This window comes from Cyrtonyx montezumae, unplaced genomic scaffold, assembly GCF_038088225.1.
Source record: "Cyrtonyx montezumae isolate F1298 unplaced genomic scaffold, pur_monq_1.0 scaffold_13, whole genome shotgun sequence".
Lineage (NCBI taxonomy): Eukaryota > Metazoa > Chordata > Aves > Galliformes > Odontophoridae > Cyrtonyx > Cyrtonyx montezumae.
Genome location: NW_027071859.1, coordinates 15,436,448 through 15,458,487, shown reverse-complemented (window position 1 = coordinate 15,458,487; position 22,040 = coordinate 15,436,448). Strand labels below are relative to the sequence as shown.

The 22,040-nt window shown below is 39.4% G+C and overlaps 1 protein-coding gene across 1 annotated transcript in view; it reads left to right on the top strand.

Annotated features, from left to right (window-relative positions):
- The window catches only part of RNF144A (ring finger protein 144A), a 61,973-nt gene that overhangs the window by 27,766 nt on the left and 12,167 nt on the right, over positions 1-22,040 (top strand). Inside the window, exon 3 of the mRNA XM_065730743.1 lies at positions 8,153-8,296. Within this exon, the coding sequence (XP_065586815.1) occupies positions 8,162-8,296 (135 nt within the window). The 5' untranslated portion in view covers positions 8,153-8,161. The remainder of the gene's footprint in view (positions 1-8,152; positions 8,297-22,040) is intronic.

Sequence of the window (22,040 nt, the reverse complement as noted above, 5' to 3'; positions counted from 1 at the left end):
ATGTCTCCTGACTGTTGCCAGCATCTGCTGAAATACTTATTCATATCACAATTCCTTTTAAGAATAATTATACTGCTTTTATTTTAGCCAATTGTCAGTGGAGAAGCAAGTCTTTTTGTTGGTGGTGGTGGTGGGTTTTTTTGGTGTGTTTTTGTTCTCCTCTAAACTATTGTTCTTTTGATCAGGATGCTGATAAATTGTTTCAGTCTGTTTAATCTCAGACAGACTACTGTCTCAGTTGTGTAATCTTAGTTCTGGTTTGTCTAAATTTGGGAAGAACAACAGTGTGTAGTTTTGCTCTTCATATGGAGAAAACCTTTATTTCCTATATTCCTTGTGCAGCTGATTTTCCTGTATCTCAAATACTCAAAGAGCTTCAGCATTTCAACTGTTATTGATTTAACCCCTGGTCTTCCACACTTTGACATGAACTTAGCTGATGTTGTAACAATTATAGATTTTTAACTTGTTCTTGGCCATAGTATTCAAAGGCAGTGGCACAATGCATTAGAGAGGCATTAGAAGAAAGCTGAGAATTCATGGCGTTGAATGGATTCATGACTCTTAGAGCAAACAGATTTGATGGGCAGGCCCATTTTCTCCAGAGTAGAATGTGCTGCATTTCTGCTTCCTTTCAGATCCAGATACCTGTGCTACAGTATCTAGGCTTTTCCTTTGGTTAGAGGGTCAGATTTTCCTGCTCAGGGTGGAGGAATGTGTCTTTCCCCATAGCTTCAAAACTCCTGCTCTTTCCCTTCTTTTCTCTCACCACAGTTTCTTTCAGATGTAATCAAACGATTTTTATTTTTCCTTTAAATTGTTTTATTCAGACTTACAGGGCTTGAATAACAGCCACTCCCAGTTTATTTCAGGTTGCTGCTGTTTGGCAGTGTTTCCAGAAGCCACAGTGGCACCAGAGCTGGTGACAAATACAGGAAGATGCAAGGTCAGAAAATTCTTTGGCTATGTCACATTGCACAGAGGCTGCATTTTTCAGTACAGATGATAGGATCTTGCACTCTGAGGCATTTCTGCATCTCAGTTTACAGGTTATCTTTTAGACAAAAGATGAGTTTCTGGTATGCCTTTTTTTAGCAGTTAAAGCTTTTAAAATTTTATTTTCTTTGCTTCTGTAGTGTCTCTTCCTCTACACCTATCCATGCATTTGATAGGCAATACTTTATATGCATCAGTAGATCTACAAATTGTCCATTACCTCTCTAATATTTAAAAACTTTTCATGGTCTGTGTATGCCTTCTATTATGGTATCTAATTAGTAAGAAAAGCAGGGAGATGGGGGAAAAAGCCTATCAGCCAGCCTGTTTAGCAGAAACTTTGTTGAACTCTTCCTAACTCAGTCATGTGTCTCAGAAGCAGTCCCATACATTTTTGCACTGTTGGTGATATTGTTCAGTGGTATTGTTGGGTTTTTCTTGGTCATTGCCATGTCTGAAATTTTTATTTTATATTTCAGGTATATATTATAGTAAGCATATTCATAAAATATAGTTGCATGCATACTTATCTGCATATATTTGCCAGGAAGATAAAGCAAACAAAAACTGGCTATTTGTGGGGTGGACTTCGATCATTGAAAAATTTTACTTCAGTGCCATTTCCATTCAGGATGGAGCCCATTTCTCGCATGCTTTACTAGCCAGAAAATTGAAGCTGCTGACAGAGCTCCAAGTTTCTACATGGTCTCCTATCTATTCCAGGCCCAGGTCATAGCATAACACGAAGATGAGAACAGAGATGGTAATCTTGATATTGAGGTCCAACCAGTGCAATAGAGGAGTAGAGGTCAGGTGAAGATTTCACAGTATACTGTGCATAGACAATATTCCTTGTGCACCATACAAGCTGGAGTTTCTTATGTGATGAAAAGCGTCGTTGTAGTATGTCATTTGAAGTTGAACAACTGTTATCCACTGGACTTGCTTAGCTAACAGAGCAACCAGCTCTAGTTCCTGTGTGCTATGTAATAGCCTTTCTGCATGACTTTTCAGAAACATGTATTTTTTTTAATTGTTCTTTTTCGACAGATGTAAAATATTTGGAGATATTATGACAGGTGTGTTTGATTCTTTCTAGGAGAAAATATAGCCTGTGTTAGCTTAACTGATATTACTTTGACAAAGAAGGGCAACAGAAATGAGAACCAATTTTAAATTTCCTTTGACTTCTAAAAAATGGTTTTCATCCTGCCAGTAAGTACAGTCAGACATTAAGATAAAACTTACAGGCATGTGACTTTAAGAGTACATGACTGTTTTAGTTTAGAAATTAAAACTGTTTCCAATCTAGAGTTGAAATTAAGTTTCTGTTGGAAACAGTATTTTGAGTCTTACTTAGTGAAAAAAAACACAACCAATTAGAGCAAATAGCATGTGACCACTTATTCAACTGTATTTCCTCTTCACTTTTTTCTCACCTAGCTGGTTATTTACCATGAATCACTAACTTCATGCAATTGCAGTTGAACTCTACAGTGTCATGAAAAACTGACCTAGAAGTGCAATAAAAATTCATATAGCTTTGTAAGTTGTCAAATGACTTGCATTGAAGAAAAGGTTGTATGATCTTTGCTTTTATAGAAGTTTTCAAATTATTTCTATTTTACTGTTCAGAAGCTTGGAAAAAAGGAATTGTTCAGCTCTTGGCTTATCAAAGATCATATCTTCCATTTTTTCTTACTTAACAATGTAGTCTGTGTAGGTTGGCCAAAACCTAAGGTCAGGAATCCCATTTATCTTTCCTGAAGTTATTAATTGCTGTGCAGAAGTAACGAACTGTTCGTTTCCTCTACATGCTTATCTCACAGAATGCATGACAATCACGTTTGAAATGTATTAACAGTGTTGTTACAGCAGTGAGACTTCAGTCATTTCCATGTCTTTCTGCAGTGGTTCCTCTTTTCTGTGGTCATGCACATGGCTACAGAATTCAATAGTCATTCATCAGGTTGCTGATTCTTTCTGAAAAGAAAGCTCTAAACAAAAAATTACGTCAGCTATTTCTTGTGATTTCTATTTCCAGCTTTTTTGGATTCTATCCTAGAAAACATTCTGCATTACCATATTTATTACAGATTCAATTTTACTGTATATTGATGTATTCTGCAGAAATACGTATATGAGAGCAGCTATGATTGTGTTGGAGTTTGGGGTCTGAACTGAAGGCTAACTTCTGTTCTGGTTTTCTAGATCTAATAAGTCTGACACGATTCATTTGTTACCAGGATTTATAAAGTGCATGTGTCGAGTTTGGTAATCCAGACTTGATTTGTAGTGACCGAAGTATTAATTGGGGTAAAAATTTGTTGGAGTTGGATTGGACTGTAGTTATACCTTTACTATTTATATTTCCAAGGGCATAGCAGCAGGTACTCAAAATTTTCTACAGTCTGGAGATGTAACTGATGTTCTTCACCACAGAAATACTCTGGTATTTATTTTTCAGTGTTTGATCCTCTGTTTTCTTTTAATTGCTTTCTTTCCTCCTGCTGTTGCTTCACACTCTTCCTGAAGCACTGCATGCCACTACAAAGCATGTGAGAATACAATCAGAACCTGGCTATGAAATATTAGGAGTCTTTGTCAGATTTTGAATGAAAGTGATTTATCTTCTGCTCTTCTGTCAATTTGTAGGGGTGTTGGGAGCATTATGGTGGAAACAGGAAAATTCGTTATTTAATTACAACAGTGTGCCAGGTGATCATGAAGCAAGATTCAGTCTCTTACTTTAGAAAGCATCGCTGCTCATTTGTTGACCAGCAGTGGTTCTGCACTTGAACATGATAGCTTTCCATGTATGGTTTCCAATGCCAAGTGGCAGATTTCATTTTCCTTGCTCTAGTACCACCAGCGACATTTGTACTTGTTTTTTTCCTGTTGCAAGTGATAAGTAAGACTTCATCATTAAAAGATAAACTACTTTAATATGGATTCAGCAAATAATTGAGGTTATCATGAGTGTATATGCATATTAGAATGCAGCAGGCTTAAGTCAAAGGTGAAAATATTATGATGCTATCTTTTACCTACTATTATAAAAGCAACATACAGAAAAGTAATGAGACTAATTTGGTGACCTGAAGCTGTTTTTTTTTTTTGTTTTTTTTTTTATGATTGCATAGGGCAGTTGTTTTTCTAACCAGCTTGGGAATCAAATAAGCACTTCTTATCTTTTAAACATACCCCTATGATCAAAGGGAAGTAATTGGCCTCTGCTGCATGTATTCCTGTCTGAGCAGCAGCTGCTTGGCAAGAAGGGTGAGCAAGAAGCAGACTGTGGTCTACTGCTATTTGACACTATGGTCAGATTTTGCTTTCTGTTATCATCATGGTTGACTTCAAGTCATGGATTAGATGTCAGCTCTTATCAGGCAACCAATTTCTGTTGACCTGCAGGATACTAGCTTGGATGAAGTTTTGCTTTGCTTCTCTCTTTGTCAGAGAAGACAAATGCAGATAAATATTTCACATTGAGTTATTGCAGTTGTGCTGAAAAAAAAAAAAAATGATAAAAAAAATTCATAGTGGATAGCAATAAACCTCTGCTGAAAGTCCTAGGGAGCATGGGTAAGACTTGGAGGTGAAAGGTTAATCTTTTCCCCTATACTATCACTTAACGACAGCACTGAATACGCTTGAAACTTCTTTTAGTCTGGATTTCATCGTATTGGTATATTTGGCAAACTTTTAGTCTGAATTAAGTCAAATTTTACATGCTTGCTAGAACTTTTGTCTGCCTGACATATGCAAGTGCACCCATAACTTATTTCTCTCTTCATTGTTCATCTACTGGTTTCATCTTTGTGCCTTAAGCAGAAGATGTACAATAAACTGGGCAGGATGAGCAAAGGATGCTGAAGCTGATAGAAAGCAGATTGGGTGGTTTGATCATTTCTTCTCAAATACTTCATAATTCTAGCCATAAATGTCAGATACACCAGAGTTGGGAAGAAAATTTTTGTCGATATTTTGTGTTAAATGGAAAAAGTAGTAAAAAAGTTAAAGCCTACAAAATATTAGGCCCTGATTTGTATCACAGAGTTGGACTTTCATGTCAAACTCTCAGAAAAATAGCCCAGCTATTCTTATTTTGTGGTTGGAGCCATTATTCATGTGCTGTTCTGCAGGGTTATTTTACCTATTTCCTTTGAAAGTGTGGGTTTTGTGTTTGGGTTTTCAAAGCAAATGATCCTGAGCATCCCTGCAAATGGGATTGTTAAATCTTTCCTTCCTGATGTCTGTACTAGAATGAAAGACAACGAGGGTCTACTTTTTTTGTCCTTGATGTTTAAAGGGCTTTAAAGGGCTTCTTCCAATGGGTTAGACTGAATGGAGAACTAATGTAAAATCTTCACTTTGTTTCAAAGAATATAGAGCCCTTGATGGAGTAATGTCCACAATGAACCGAGTATCAAAGGCTCAGACTTAACAAACACTTCTTTGAACTTTCCATGTGATTTGTTTGGGGGCAAAATGTCATCTTCTGCTTGAACATCTGCCTACACTTCAGCCAAAAGACACAAAGGTCATATTTATCACGATTCTGTTGGTCTTAGGAAGTTTGCAGATTATAGGGTTTAGATATTGAAGTTTGTGCAAGTGCCAATAGGGGGAATAAAAAAACCAAAGCTGTGAACATAGTTGGAGTATTGTATCATCCTAAGTGTGGAAAAGTAAGGAAGCAGCTAATTTTGGGAAATGGGATGATGAGATAAAGTAGACTTCTCAATAGTCCTGAGTTGTGAATTTTCCACTTCTGTAAGTTTGATATCATGTAAGAGACTAATACTTTACACCATTGCCTCAAAGTTTGCTGATGAACATGTCGGAACATATCCAAGCTAGTCCTGGGCAAGGGTTGTGAAATCCTCTGTCTAAGGGACAAACAGATGGGCATGTCCTGGGGCAACGAGAGAGAGATAAGCTGCAGCTCAGTGGCCACTTAGCACTCTTTTGTGTGGTACTCATCTCCGTGGGGAGATAGCCATCTCAGGAGAAGCTTGACTGGCAGCTAGCAAGGGATCTGTCATGTAGGCAAGAGAAATGGAGGATAAAAGAGGAATCGATCACCATGAGATTGTTGGTGTTCTTCCATCGGAAACCTCATGAGCTGATCCCTGCTGCTGAGCTCCTGGGCCTGCTGCCTGAGACATGCTGCTTTCTCCTGGACCTCGCCGCTCCTTCGAGGTGTTCTACCATCTGTACCCTCACGAGCTGATCACTGTTCGCTGCTTCTCCGGTGCTGACTGATGCTATTCCTGGACTGACCACGCGCTGCTTCTCCTGTGCTGACCCAGTGCCGCATCTCCAGGACAGCTGCTTGCTGCTCAGGGCTGCCCGTCGCTGCTGCTGTTCTCCCCGCTTCTGCCGCCCCTGCTCTTCTGCCTCGGACCGTCGGAGCCACTTGCAACCGGACCGCCCCTGGGATCCTGGCTGGTGACTTTCCCTGCGTTGTACAAATCCTTGCTTCTTTCCTATCTTTCCTATCGCTCTCCTTCCCTTCCCCATCACCTTAACAGTGTCCGCCTTCCCCATCTCCCTGGTCAATATTGGTAATAAACTGGTCGGACCAACATTTGAACCGTTGTTTCTTAATCTCACACCGGGTATACACATAATCTACGCCATTAAAAATGTCACATTCCAATATAAAGGAGGGAGACGAGGTTCTTAGATTATTAGATCCCAGCACAGGAGAAGCGGCACGGGGCCAACCCCAGGAGGGGCAGCAGCGAACAGTGATCAGCTCGTGAGGTCTCTCCAAAGAGAAGACCTCTCCAGGAAGCAGCAGGCAGTGATCAGCTCGGGAGGTCTCTCCTAAGAGAAAGCTTCTCCAAGAGGAAGCCACTAAAGAGAAAGCCCTCTGACTTCGTGGCTGCAGGACCCCTCTATTTATCTCCCAGATTTCTCCAGTCTATGTGATGAACCCCTCCTTCTTGGGCGTCAGGTGGGTATCGCCTGAGATGGTTATCTCCCCCTGGAGATGAGTTCCACAAAAGAGTGTTAAGCTGCCACTGAGCTGCAGCTTAAGTTGCCCCAAGACATGCCCATCAGCTTGTCCTATAGACAAGGGATTTCACAACCTTTGCCCAGGACTAGCTTGGACATGTTCGGACATATTCATCAGCAACCTTTGAGGCAATGGTATAAAATATTAGTCTCTTAAATATCATCATGACAAAATAATACTAGTAAATATGAAATTAAGACTGAGCATGCTTCATAATTTACCCTAGCTGATTTGAAGGAGTGTGGCTTTGGTTTGCTTTTTCTTCCCCATATGTGTAACTTGTAAATTATCTTTCTTCTTCGTGATAATGCATGTGGTATGTGTGAGATTGTTTTCTTTTTCCTTAGTCATTTGACAACTTTCCATCTGGGCCCTGAAACCTAGGATAAAGATGCTCTGCATAGTCCTATCCTTTTGCTGTCTTGAGAATGATGTATCAAGTATTATAGAATCTTTTTATAGCACTTTCTTTTTGCCTTATTATTTGTCCCAGTTGTTTGCTGCTGCAGCAAAGCTCTGCTTTCAGTATAGAGCAAGGGTTGAGAGAAAAAAGAAGCTGAGGATGCTCAGAATATACATCATTTTTTTTCTAAAAATAGCAAAGCAAACTGATCAATCTGTCATGCACTTACGAACAAAAATATCTGGTGCAGTGAGCTGTAATACCATCAGGTTGGAAAAGGGACATAATAAATGCTTGGCTCTTAGAAGAGATGCTGAAATATTGCTTAGTTAGCTGGAGAAGTGAGAGGTTAAGAAATGTATTTTAAGTAATGGACAATCAATGTAGGTCAAAGTAAGCTAATAACTACTGCTGAAAATGACAAGGATCAAGAATGAGATTGTTTCATGTCAGACACAAGTCCTAAGAATGTGTCCTGCTTGCTCACATGACATTTTGTCAGCGCATCCTGTGGCTTATTCTTTCTGCTTGCGTGTCTTGTCAGGCAGGGGGTGTATATTTACTCCATGTGCTAACACTACCCAACTAAACATTGCAATTTACATTTGTTTCCGAATATCTAGCAGGCAGAAGCTGACAGTGGGGTTTGCAATGGCAAAAGAGTGCAGAGTATCAGTATGAGGAAGTGATGGGGTATCTTTACTTTTGTTCTTTTTTCAGACTGCTCTGCAATGACTACAGCAAGATATAGGCCTACCTGGGACCTGGTACTTGATCCATTAGTGTCCTGCAAGCTCTGCCTTGGTGAATATCCCGTGGAACAGATGACAACGATAGCACAATGCCAATGCATCTTCTGTACCCTGGTGAGTTTGCCTTCTTTCTAATCAAGCATAGAAAACAATTCATAATTCTTAGCAGAAGAAATCATACGCGTTTTTACTGAATGTGCTTCACCTTGAAGTGTTGATGTTACACTAGAAATAGAATCATGGAATCACCAAGGTTGTTAAAGACCTCCAAGACTGTGTACTCCAATCACCCACCTACCACCAATATTTCTCTACTAAATCATGTCCCTTAGTACAACATCTAAACATTTCTTCAACATCTCCAGGGATGGTGACTCTACCACACCCCTGGACAGCCCATTGCACCACCTGACCACTCTTCTGGAGAGGAAATTTTTCCTAGTATCCAACCTGAATCTCCCCTGGAACAACTTAAGGCCATTCCCTCTCATCCTATTGCTAGTAAAGCAGGAGAAGAGGCCGACCTCCTCCTTTCAGAGGTTGCAGAGAATAAGTTATCACCTGAGCCTCATTTTCTCCATACTGAATAATCCCAATTCTCTCTTCCACTCCTCACAGCTTTGCTGCCCTTCTCTGGACATGCTCCAGGGCCTTGATGTCCTTCTTGTAGTGAGGGGACAGAGACTGAAGTCAGTACTCAAGGTGTGGCCTCACCAATGCTGAGTACAGAAGGATGATCACATTTTTGCTCCTGCTAGCCACACTATTTCTGATACAAGCCAGGATGCCATTGGCCTTTTTGACTACCTGGGCACACTTCTGGCTCATGCTCAGCTGACTGTGTACCAGCACCCCCAGGTCCATTTCTTCCACAGCCTTTCAGCCAATCTGCTCCAAGCCTGTAGAATTGCCTAGGGTTGTGGCCAAACTGCAGAATCCAGCACTTGGTCTTACTGAACTTCATCCCATTAATGGGTGCTGGTGCTGCATACTTGACACAGTGATTAGCAAATAAACTTCAGTTTTCCTATTTAAAAAAGTAAATAAAAGTAACTTAATGCTTTAGTATAGTGTTGTACACAGCTACATCCATAGCCAAGTTATTCACTTTTACTTTGCTCTCTTCTATCTGTGGCTTGGATTTTTGTTGTCATCGTTTCTTTTATTTTGCCATGAACTTGCTAGAAGTAGAAGAGTATCTCATATATTATTGATATTAATTTTATTCTGTAGTACTAGAATCACTTAACAGTTGTTTGCTTTTGTTTTTATTGCTATATCGCACGAATACCTTCCTGGAATGGCTTTAAAATAAAAAACACTGAGAGAACACAAATGTAATGTTTAGCACGGATCATCCTCATAGTATATTAGTATTACTAATTTATAAACAGAGAAATAAAAGTAATAGTAGCTTCCCATCCCCAATGATGATTTGGAATAAAAAATATTAGATCCTTTAATCTTGTAATGACTGCAAGTACACCAAAAATCTTACAATTTTTCAGCAGTGGAAAAATTACAGCAACACCAGTAAGAACATAATTTCTAGGATATGTCATACTCAAGATTTTAAGCATATAAATTCTTGAAAAACAATAGGTTCAGTTTTGGGAGCAGCTAATTTTTAACTTGGAAGTTCTTTTCAACATACTTTTTCTAGTGTTGCCATCAGAATCTTAAAGTCATCTTTTCTGGTTCTTTTTTCATCTAGAAATATTTCCTGTTTTTTCATAATTTGTTTTTTTCTTTTCTGATGATGATCCAGAATATAGATGGTTACCAACAAAACAGACAGCTCCTTTTTGTTGCTGTTGGAAAAGAAGCAATGTGAACAGCTCAGATTCTAATACATGTAATATTCCAAAAAAATCTAAGTTGTCACAAAGAGCTTTCCCATTGATGTTACATGGGAAAAGAGATGATGAATACACAGGCAAGTAAACAGATCAAGTCTGTTGTAAACACTACCTCTGTCCAACTAAAAAATAAGCAGTGCTTCATTATGCAATTCTGAAAGAACTGTTTACTCAAGCATGCAGAAGTGTATAAAATAACAGGCTTTGCAAAAAAAATGGACTAATGATTTTCATGAAAACTGTTCTTTATTGTGCAATGGGTAGTTCTGGTATTTACAGCTGAGTTTTGTCTCTGTTTCTGGATGTCAATGGTTTTTGGCCCAGTTCCATGATTAACGAGGTGGGGGACACATGGACCCACACCCCAGGAAAGGGGAAAAAGGGGGAGGGTAAGGAGATGGGCCTACAAAGCAAAACACTGACCACAATCTGAGGAGGAAAGATAATATACTGCATAAGATATTGGAATGCAAAATAATACAGTATAATGCAATATAAATTGGAATTGAAGCTAATAAATTAAATGAAGTGAGAGAGAGTGTCTGAAACTGAAGGCTTTACTCTAAAGCAGAAAGCGAGGTGGCTAGGAAGCTCTCCCTCCAATGAGCAGCAAAAAAAGACACTCTCAGGTCTTGTGTGTGGTTTTATCATTCCCTCGAGTGGAAAGTGGTAACGCAGAGTCCTCTGGAGTATGTAGCCCTTTTATGAGAACCAGATACCCAGAAATTTGTCAGTTCATAGAACTGGAGCATTATCTCTTTAACTCCCAGTGCCTTACACGATGTTAACATGTGAAACACCAATAACAAAAATCATAAAACCATGACACTGGATGTAGAGAATATTTTACTTTCAATAATTTTTCAGTAACTTATGATGTGGCTGAAAGGCTTCATTACTGACACCTCTCCATCTTGTTCCTTCTGCTGTTTGCTGCCATCCCTTGTTTTTTATTTCTTCTGCTTACTTTCTCTTAGTGACATTTTGAAAGGAATAACCTGTTACAGATACTAGGATGATAAAGAAGTAACATTTACTAATAGACTAGGTTCTAGGAACAGGCTAAGTAAACTTACCATGGCAACCTTAGATTCTTGTATTCATCTTTACTCAGCTGGAATAATCATTTTTAACATCCTTATTTGATTGTCTTGAATAGATAATTCAATTTTAACCTTTTCAGGAGAACAAACATAACTTGTCTACCTCAGGATTTGCACAAGATGATGTTAGAGTGCCCTAAAAATCTTACTTGTCCCCTGGTTTTCTTGTGAAGTAACAGGAAAAATAAAATTAACCTTACTTTCAGTAGCTAAGGGCAGAAAAGGAAATGAGAATCAATCTCAGCTGTTTGAAGGGGCGGACCACTGATCTGTGTCAGCACAGGAATTCAGTGTGATGGGAACATGAGGCTTTAATCTTTACCTTGTGAACAATCTGAAGGTTGATAAATTTCCTATGAATGCATTTCCAGAATTAGTCAGGCCAAAGACTGTTTAACTCATGGTGAAGGAAGAATTTGACAGCTATGGCATTCTTTTATGTTTCTGGAAACTTGGTATTTCTAGAATTAATTAAATTAATTTAATTTAATTAAACTTATTTAAAAAAATGACAACACAGAATAAATCCTTTTGATTTACTTTCAGAGCAGCCATAATATTAATGTCTCCTACTTTACAGGGGCTGCTCTGAAAGTAATGCTGGCCCATGACATCAGAGGCAGATGGTGGTGTTATGCCAGTAGAGACTGAATCTTCCCACCAATATTCTTTTGATTTTTGTTGCCATGTGACAGATGACAGTCTAACAAAATGGCATCTGACATTGAAGTGTGTATGAAGCAAAGGTGTGTCATTAAATTCCTTCATGCAAAAAAAAAAAACAAGAAACAAAAAAACAAACGTACTCTCACTGACATTGGTGCTTGCTGAACATTTGTGGAGAACAAACAGTAGATATTAGTAGATAGTGTTTCAGTAATGACACTGTGGTAGCAGCTGTGAAACAGTGGATGACCCTTGCTGGTGCAGGGTTTACTACATCGAATAGTGTTATTGTGCTCTTTGTAGCTGTTGTAGTTACCGTGGAAATAAATAGGAGGCATTACTTTCCAAGCAATCTATGTAATACAAAATAACAAAAATAAAGAAGTGATTCTGTTTGCTTTGTTCTCAATTTCTGTCTGTAAGGAGATGAATGTTATCATGACAGCTTTCTGAGCAAAATATGCAAAATTAATTACTTCTCGGAAAAGCAACTGATAGGAGACACTGTATCTTGAAATTTAAGGATGCCTCCTGTGTGCTAACTTTTAGTAGGAAAAAGTGACTTTAGAGTGCTTTAATGTCTTATTTATTTGATTTGTGCTTTTTAAACCTACTTAAGATTTCCCCTGTTGACCTGATTCCAAGAGGACAAAGATGCAGACAATTTATTTTCCTTTCTGCTCTCTAGACTTTTGTCTCTGGTACATCAAGCAGTCCAACAACAGCTATATTCCTAATGGATGCAAATGTACAAAAACCTGAGAGAGCTCAATAGTATTGTGTGTGCATTAACAATCATAACAATAAAAACCATAATGATGCATTGTACTAGTAGCTACAACTAACAAAATTATACGATGGGAAATTGTAGCTTCTCTGCCTCATCAGCACAGGAGTGGCAGACTGCTCTGTTCAATCCATGTACAGCTCTAGCAGAGAGGGAGGAAACGGTGCCCCCATTCTCTTTCCAAATAGCAGATTTGTGTTACTGTATAAGTGTCGGTAAGAGACAGTCCTTCATGAGATCTTTACCATAGTGCTTCTGTGGTTATAAGGGAGTCGAGACTTGCAGACAGAAATATTATAAGATTGAGGAATTTGCACTGTGATCAGAATTCTGTCTACATGCCAGTAATTCTGCACTTGAAAGGTCTCTTTGTAATCTTCTGTCTCATCTTGCTGAGATTTAGACTGAAAGGACAGTGCCAGGAGCAAGAGCCATGGCAGAAACAGTTTTCATACTTCTATATGACAGCTCTTTTTCTCCTCTTTCATACCACTGCAGAGGTGACCGTATATCTCCAGTCTTTGACATAAAAGCAAGAATCCACAACCAAATAGTATATATATACACAAATATATGTATGTAATACATACACATGTGTATATATACATAGAGAGAGAGAGTTTGGTCTATCAAGATCAAAACTCTGCAGGTCAAATTACCTCTCCAGGTGTATTTCCACTTGTTTGTCTTAGTACAATCTACTGAATCTGTCATACATAGAGCCTGACTGAAGTATGTAGACACTGCTTCAAAATCCTTTAGTTATTATCCAGCCTTTGCCTACTTTCTTATGGGAGTTAGGAGGGTAGCAAATTTAGCCCACTTTCTACCTTCAGTTCTCACCACCTCATGATCTCTGTTGAAATTCTTTTATGTTTTAAGGGACAGGGTGTCCCCTTGATGCCTTATCAATTGTATATGTACTTAAGTTACAGCTGGTTTTGTTCCAGTTAATAAGTTAACTGCCGAGATCTGTTTCCAGATTGTGTGCATTTTTTAAATACTATATAAACTATACAGACAATTCTAAGTAGTGTATTGCAAGTACAGTGATGCCAGCACTCTTTCTCAAGCCAAACTAAGATCCTCTTGACTTGATATGAGACCAATCAATTCTATTCAAGTTTTTATGTGGTGGGGATCATTTTGGTACCAATGGATTCATTGCTTTCCTTTCTCAATTTAAAATAAAAGAAATCATATGGGAAGTTCAGGTAATCAAATATCTAGAAGAAATGCAAAGCAGAACTTCGTTGATGGAGAAATCTGTTTTAATCACTCATCTGCAATCTATCTTACTACCAGCAGGAAGGAGGAGGGCTACTCAGATGTGAGATACAAGCTCTTGAGTCAGAAAATAAAGCCATATCTATGTTAAGCCTTACCTTCTGCTGCCACAACTGCCTGTGACTGTATTGATAAACTGGTATAGAAATGTTAATTTCTCTGTTGGTAGGTACTCATACTTCAATTCTTACCCGAAGTTTCACCTTAAGCCATAGACAGCTGGTTCATCTTCTTTGGTGCTTTAGGTGTCCCTCTGAGTTTGACTTAACTGATTGGAATTTTTATTTAAGTGTATTCTATCTTGAGTAGTGTGACAGTAGGTATTACAATAGAGTGTCCTGCAATCAGTAGTCCTTTTTAACTAGGATTACTCTATGTGCCTTATCGTGGCTGTCTGTACACACGTGTTTAATTTCAGCCATTTCCCTAACTGAGGTCCTCTGTGGGATGAAGACCTGAATGGAAGACTCTAGAGCTGCAAGGCAAACATTATTAACCTGCCTGTAAGTGGCAGCAAGCATTATTTTTTAATTGTGATTGACTGGAGGCAAATAGATCATTGGTGAATTACAGTAAAATGCAAAGGTTACTTAGTACTCTCCTTCACTCCAAATGAGGCAGCTTCCACTTTCCCATGCCATGGGGATATCAGAAGCAGAGTGCATTTGAACTTGGCTGCCTTCTCCATACAACCAAGGGAGCTGCCCTACTTGCTTTGAAACAGGAGGGAGGGGAAAACCAAATGGTTTGTGCCATTTCTTATAGAGCTCTGGATAGTTTTCTAGCAGCTGTAATGTTTTCCTGTTTCCCATCAATTTCTGGCAATGCTTAGAGCTTGCTGTTTGTTCTCACTTCCCCAAAACCTTAACAGAGAACTGATACCAATCTTGATATGTAGTGTGTCAGTAGAGGCTTTGTGGTCACAGGTCACTGTGTTAGATAGCAGTTCACATGGCAGTTCAGGTTCTGGCTCCCAGGTGCTATGATGACAAAGCTTCCTGTTTTAATAATAAATTGTCCTGTTTGCAGAGTAATGTGCAGTTGGAAACTGCAGAACCCTCAGTGAAAAGTGGTCTTGACCAAGAGCCATCATCTCTCCTCTCTCTGGTCTGATGTTACTGAGTGAGATAAGCATTAATTGACTTCTTCAAGATATTGTGAAAACTAGTTCCTTATTGCGTGGTTAATGTTTTGCAGGTGAAAGTGAACAGTTCTGTGCTGCAGGTGTATTGGCCTCCAACTCAAAAATACTCATTCTGTTGTGAAATTTTAAAAAGTAAAATGCAACTTCTCTCATACAGTTGTATAAGGAAAGACTGTTTTGTGATACACATATACACACACACACACACACACACACACACACACATATATACAGCCGTGCAAAAAAGCAGTTCAAAGCATAGGCAGCTGGAAGTTTTTCTTGCTTTCCCTGTCTCAATAGAGATGTTCAGGTAGAAACACTTGTTTTTCAGTTTTATGTAGTTTCTGCTACTTGGTCCTGCTAGTATCAAATGCTGAGCCTTGAAAGATATTAGCCTTATTCTAACAACGTTTCTTCTGCTGAAGAAGTCAACAGGATTACTCTTTAAGAGATATTTCTCCCTATTCCTGCATCGTGATGATACTACATTCCTTCTTGCTTTGCCCTAGTCATTTGACTGATGCCAATATAATGAAACTTCCCTGTGTTCAAACTGACACAGCTGAACAGTTGATGCTGAGAAATGCTGCACCCCTCCCCTAACATAAATTAAAAAAAAAAATGTTGCTTTCATCAACTAAGCAGTGTATGCTAGTGAGTGCTGTGATATTTGGGTCAGAAAGTATTTGGAAAGAGGTAGAGCCAAGCCTTCCCTGATATCCACAGGGTGAGTCAAGAGCTGTGTCTTTGCACTAAGCACAATGACACTTGCACCAGTTGAATCTCTTCCCTGTGCTGGCAGCTGGCTAGTTTCCTAGCCTGAGGTTCTACCAGCTCATAGGTGCACAGAGAGCTTTGGACAACACCTTTTATATCTGAGGGAAGGATCCCCAGGGAGTTTGTCCTGAGGCATGGAAGAACAGGTTGCAGGTATCTTCTCCAGTTAGCCGTTATCCAAGAGCTCTTGCTCTCAGATGTGACTGGATTTAAGCTGAGAATACAAGCTATAGCAGGCTGGTATACTTTGATACTAAAGAATTATCACTTATCATGTTTCCCACCTCATGTTTCTCAGTGCATGTCTTTCTACTGAAAAATCAGCCAAGTTTGGCACTAGATATTTCTCCAGTGCAGAACTTTGTATATTCTTATATTAGAGTGAAATTTTGCATGCTTCTATAGAATGATTTTTGCCTTAGCAAAAGTGAGGGTTAAAAAAAGGCCAACTGGGTAAGGGTGTGTCATTACTATTTCAGACAGTTGCAATTGGTGGTGCAGAGTCCAGTTGGAGGCCTGTATTTAGTGCTATTCCACAGGAGTCGGTGCTGGGTCCAGTCTTGTTCAACATCTTCACCAATGACCTGGATGAGGGGATAGTGTACACTCTCAGCATGTTTGCTGATGATATGAAGCTGGGAGGAATGGCTGACACACTGGAAGGCTGTGCTGCTATTCAGTGAGACCTGGACAGGCTGGAGAGTTGGGCAGAAAGGAACCAGATGAGGTTTAACAAGAGCAAGTGTAGAGTCTTGCACCTACAGAGGAATAACTGCATGCACCAGTACAGGTTGGGGGATGAGCTGCTGGAGAGGAGCTCTGAGGAGAGGGACCTGGGTGTCCTGGTGGGTGACAGGCTGGCCATGAGCCAGCAGTGTGCCCTGGTGGCCAAGAAGGCCAATGGCATCCTGGTGTGCATTAAAGAGCATGGCCAGCAGGTCGAGGGAGATGATCCTCCCCCTCTACTCTGCCCTGGTGAGGTCTCACATGGAGTAATGTGTCCAGTTCTGGGCTCCTTAGTACAAAAATGCCAGGGATCTCCTTAAAAGAGTCCAGTGGAGGTAAAGGACATGGAACACCTCCCTTATGAGGAAAGGCTGAGAGCCCTGGGTGTGTTCAGCCTTGAAAAATGAAGACTCAGAGGGGATCTGATCCACATCTATAAATATCTAAGGAGTGGGAGGCAAAGGGACAAGGCTGGACTCTTCTCAGTGGAGTATAGTGATAGGGCAAGGGGAAATGGCCACGAACTGAAGCATAAGAAGTTCTGCACAAATGTGCATAATAACTCCTTCACAGTGCAGTGACGGAGCACTGGCACAGCTGCACAGAGAGGTGGTGGAGTCTCCTTCTCTGGAGACGTTCAGGACCCACCTGAATGCCTACCTGTGCAACCTGGGCTAGGGAGCTGCTTTGGCAGGGGGTTGGACTCAATGATCTCTAGAGGTCCCTTCCAACCCCTACATTTTTTTGATCGCTTTCTGATATTAGATTTGAAGTACTATGTATCAAATGACTGTTTTTTCATATGATTTATTAAGGATGATGTATCAGCTAGAGTTTTAATTACAAATGCAATTTTGATACTCTAGATTTCTTTGAAAGTGAATTCTTACCTCTGATCAAATGTCACGTTAAGTGGAAGCGATCTGTTAAAGTTTAAAGTAGAATCACATTGAACATCTGTCTCAGATCTAGGTGGTTTGTGTTGTTGCATATAGATTGTCTTCTTGGATTTGGTCAGTAATAGGTGACAGTGTATCTAACAGAGAGGAAAAAAACCACCACTGTGCTTGCGTGTATGCCTTAGAGGTATTTGTGATTTAACATAGATAAATATTTCCCAGTAAATCACTTTTCATTTGAATAGGATTAATGTGATACTAAAAAGCCAGATTGTAGATCTGCAATAGAGAATTGTGCACAAGGGAGCAGCACTGCAAGAGCACTTTAAAGCTGAGCCTGTGATTAAATAAGAACAGGTTTTAGCAGGATTATAACTACTGTTTATCACACACACACAAAGAAGAAAAAAAATACCCACACAAAGCAGTAAGTTTGGAAGAAGCTTAAAAACTCTCCAAGAAAACTACTGTTTATCTTCTCACGTGTTTTTGTTTCTAAATATGCCACTGAAATTTGGCAGAGTATTTTTCTCTTTCCACAAAATGTTAGGATTAAAAGCACATTTTTTCTGCACCAGATCATCAGTCTTGTTGCATTTAGAAGTTCTATAGAAATACTGAGAAATGTAATCTATAACTTTAATATATGGCTACAGGAATTTCTAGTCTTCAAGAATTAAGGAAGCCTCAGGCTGAAACAATGCAATCATGATTCAGTCCTCTCCAGACAATACCTAGCTGTCGGTGGTTGTTTATTTTAGAGGAGTTTTTCCCTTTGGAACTGCTCAGCTTTGCTTTCCCTTAGACAGTGATTTCTTCAAGGAAAATCTCCCCAGTTCAGAGTGAATTTTCTGTTTTGACTAAAGGGAAGGAAAGCATTATTCCAAAAGTATTAGCCACTGTCTGAGATGTGGACACCCAAATTCATAGTTCTGCTTTACTTGTAGTGATGTACAGTCACTCATTCTCTCATATACCAGATCTCTCTCCTTGTTCCCAGTAGAGATTATTGCACACTGCTTTCTATTTACTATTCTAATCCAAAGCTATAAGCTAGCATTACATCACCTTACCCTGTAGACTTGCACAGTGTCTACCAGTATAAATATCTATGCAGCAGATAGTGTGTGGAATTGGCTTAGTGGAATTAGATCAGAGCAGTGGAATAACCTTGGTATTACGTTATCTTCTGACGAGAAGTATTCACTTCTGAGCAACATAAAAAATCCTGGGATGCAGGATATGAAAATGTTACAAAATACTATTAAAAACAGTTGTTGCAGTGTATTTTTAATGGCTTATTACTTATCAATGTACCTTTATCACATGGATATGTGAGCACATATATTTGTTACATGTATACATATTTACGGAGGTTAACCTAAACCTGTTTTACGGATTATAGAGAATTTGCTGGTCTTTTATTAATTTGGTCTAGCTAATAATAGTCTTGCTTGGAAATTTTTCCTTGTTGAGTATGAACTTGATTCTCAATGTTATTTTCCGTTTCCCCTTTTTGTGTTGAAAGTCTGGACTACTAATTTTAGAATCAGAATTTCTGTTCAAAAAATAAAGCAATAATGTCCCACATTGAAGAAAGCAAATCAACCCTTACTTGTGTCCCTGAAGTGGAATGCAGAACATGGAGATTGCCTGTCCAAAGTGAAGGATTATTCTCCTGGCTGTTTCACCAATGCCATCATGCAATGATTTTTATGAGTGCACATTTTATTTTGGGATGGGCTGTGGCTTAATGCCAGCACTAAAATAAATTTAAAGCTTTAAAAATATATCAAATATTATGATGATGATATAGTTGGCTCTGCAGTTCTGTCACTCTTTCTGGCCTTTCTAAATCCACTGACTTATTTATGAAATTTCCTGTATGACTTGATACTTGTATCTGCAGTATTAGTATAGTTAGAAATCTGCATTTTAAGAAAAATCTCATAGCAACAGTTAAAGAAATAATACATGATAATCTTTTTGCCTGGTCAACTCTCAAATGAAAAATGACATCTCAGAAAGTCATTTTTTATCTCCTATGGTATTAGCAATAGATTGTTCTCAATAGTCATCTTGCTATAATTTCTTGGAAGGGTTCTTCTATTTCAAAAAATGAAGCTGTTCACCAAAAATATTTCCAAATGTTTTTAATTATGTGCATTTGTATTGCAAACTTACCTTAGGAACTAAGTGAAGACCTTCTCTTCAAAGTAGATAGTAGATGTTGCCTCATGTGGGAAAAACAGAAGTAAGATTTCTTCTTATGTGTTTTGGTAGTTTTCATAGAATCAGAATGGCCTGGTTTGAAAAGAACCTAGTTTCAACCTCCCTTTCATGGGTAGGGTTGCCAACCACTAGACCAGGCTGCCAGGAGCCACATCCAGGCTTGCCTTGAATGCCTCCAGGGATGAGGCATCTACAACCTCCCTGGGCAATCTGTTCCAGTGCGTCACCACCCTCTGAGTGAAAAATTTCCTCCTAAAATCTACCCTAAATCTCTCCTGTCTTAGTTTAAAACCATTCCCCTTTGTCTTATCACTGTCAACCTCTGTAAACAGTAGTTCCCCCTCCTGTTTGTATGCTCCCTTCAAGTACTGGAAGGCCACAATGAGGTCTCCCTGGAGCCTTCTCTTCTCCAAGCTAAACAAACCCAATTCCATCAACCTTTCTTGATAGGAGAGGTGCTCCAGGCCCCTGATCATCTTAGTGACACTCTTCTGGACCCATTCCAAAAGCTCTGCGACTTTTTTGTGCCACGGTCCCCAGGTCTGGATGCAGTACTCCAGATGGGGCCTCACAAGAGCTGAGTAGAGGGTGACAATCCCCTCCCTTTCCCTGCTGGCTACCCCTTTTTTAATGTAGCCCAGGATATAGTCGGCTCTTTGCCTGCAAGCATGCACTGCTGACTCGTGTCCAGCTTCTCGTCCACCAGGACCTCCAAATCCTTCCCTGCCAGGCTGCTCTGCAGGAGTTCTTCCCCAGGTCTGCATAAATATCTGGGATTGCCCCAGAACAAGTGCAACACCTTGCACTTGGCCTTGTTGAACCTCTTTAGGTTCAAACAGTATCATTTCTTCAGCTTGTCCAGGTCCCTCTGGATGTCTTCCCTTTCCTTTAGTGTTTCAACTGCACTGCTCAGCTTGGTGTCATCTGCAAACTTGCTGAGGGTGCACTCAATTCCATTGTCTGTGTCACTGATGAAGATGTTGAAGAGCATTGGTTCTAAGACCACCCCTTGGGAGGCACCACTTGTGAGCGGTCTCCATCCAGACGTTGAATTGTTGATCATAACCTGGCTGCGACCAGCCAGTCAGTTCTTAATCCATCAAACAGTCCATCTATCAAGTCCGTAGATGGATTTAGTTTGGTTTTTGGATTTTAGTTTGCATTTAGATATCAGAAGAAACAAGTCAAAGCACCTTCATTAGTAATAGGTATAATTTTTGCAAGAATTCTAAAAGCAAAAAACAAAAACAAACAAACAAACAAACAAAAAAAACCCAGACATTTTAATTCTGTACACTGAGATTTTGCTGTGTCCATCACAGATTTGTTATAGTTAAATGTAGCAGAATGGAATTGCGTGTTAAAGTTTGGAAGTTAGGGAAAAAGAGGCAGTTAAGATTCTTATAGGGTACTTTGATCTTTATAGCGTTAGATATAAAGATGTTCAGCTCTAAAGCAATAGTACCTCAGTGGTCATTGTGATTGTTCCTTCCTGAGCATCGTAGTCCTTGATGTGCAAAGGTTAGAAGTGCAGTTCATTGTGCAGAGCTTTAAATATCTGACTGTGCTTGGCAGGTTCAGGAAGGATAATTCCTTTATTTAGCCATCTATCACTATGGCAAAGAAAAAAAAAAAACCTAAATGAAGAAATATACCTTATTTATATTGGGAGCTCAAGCTAAATCCATTCCCGAGTCGAGCTCTCAGTTGGTCCTTGTGGGAGAGTGGGTCAAAACTTCTCCAATGGATGCATTCCTGCCCTTTGTCATGGGAGCAGCAATGACAGGAGAATTCTTAGATTACCTGGTGGAAGAAAGTCGTCCAGACACCAGCTGTTATAAAAGGACAACAGTGATATGCAGAAAGAAGAGCAGAGCAGCAATGCAGAGTGTGCAAGCACAGGGAAAAGCACAAATGTAATGCTCAGGGGGACTAATCAGTCTGCTCTGACTGATCTTAGACTGATTGGCAGCAATTGGGGCATGTGATGAGTCTTGACTTGCAGTCTGAAACATGCTGTTCTATGGTTTGCTTTCTTCCGTTGGAGGGAAGTTGCAACAGTTTTATGGTACTGTTTTCATGCGGTTCTTTGTCCAGCATTTATATATGATAGTATATTACAAGCTTGTTTTAATTTAAAAATCCAAAGACTTGTAAAATACTATAGATCTGTATGCATCAATAGCCAAAATGACATTAGTCATCTCCTGCAGTGCTCTTATAGCATAATTATTCCTTTTCTCCTCTGAGTCATTTGGTATGCTTACAGCACAGTACATGCACTGGACAGAAATGTAAGCCACAAGTGTCTGCTCACTTTTTGCAACTCTACTGTAAAATACAATAGTTTGGTTAAAGAATATCAGAAAAGGACATGT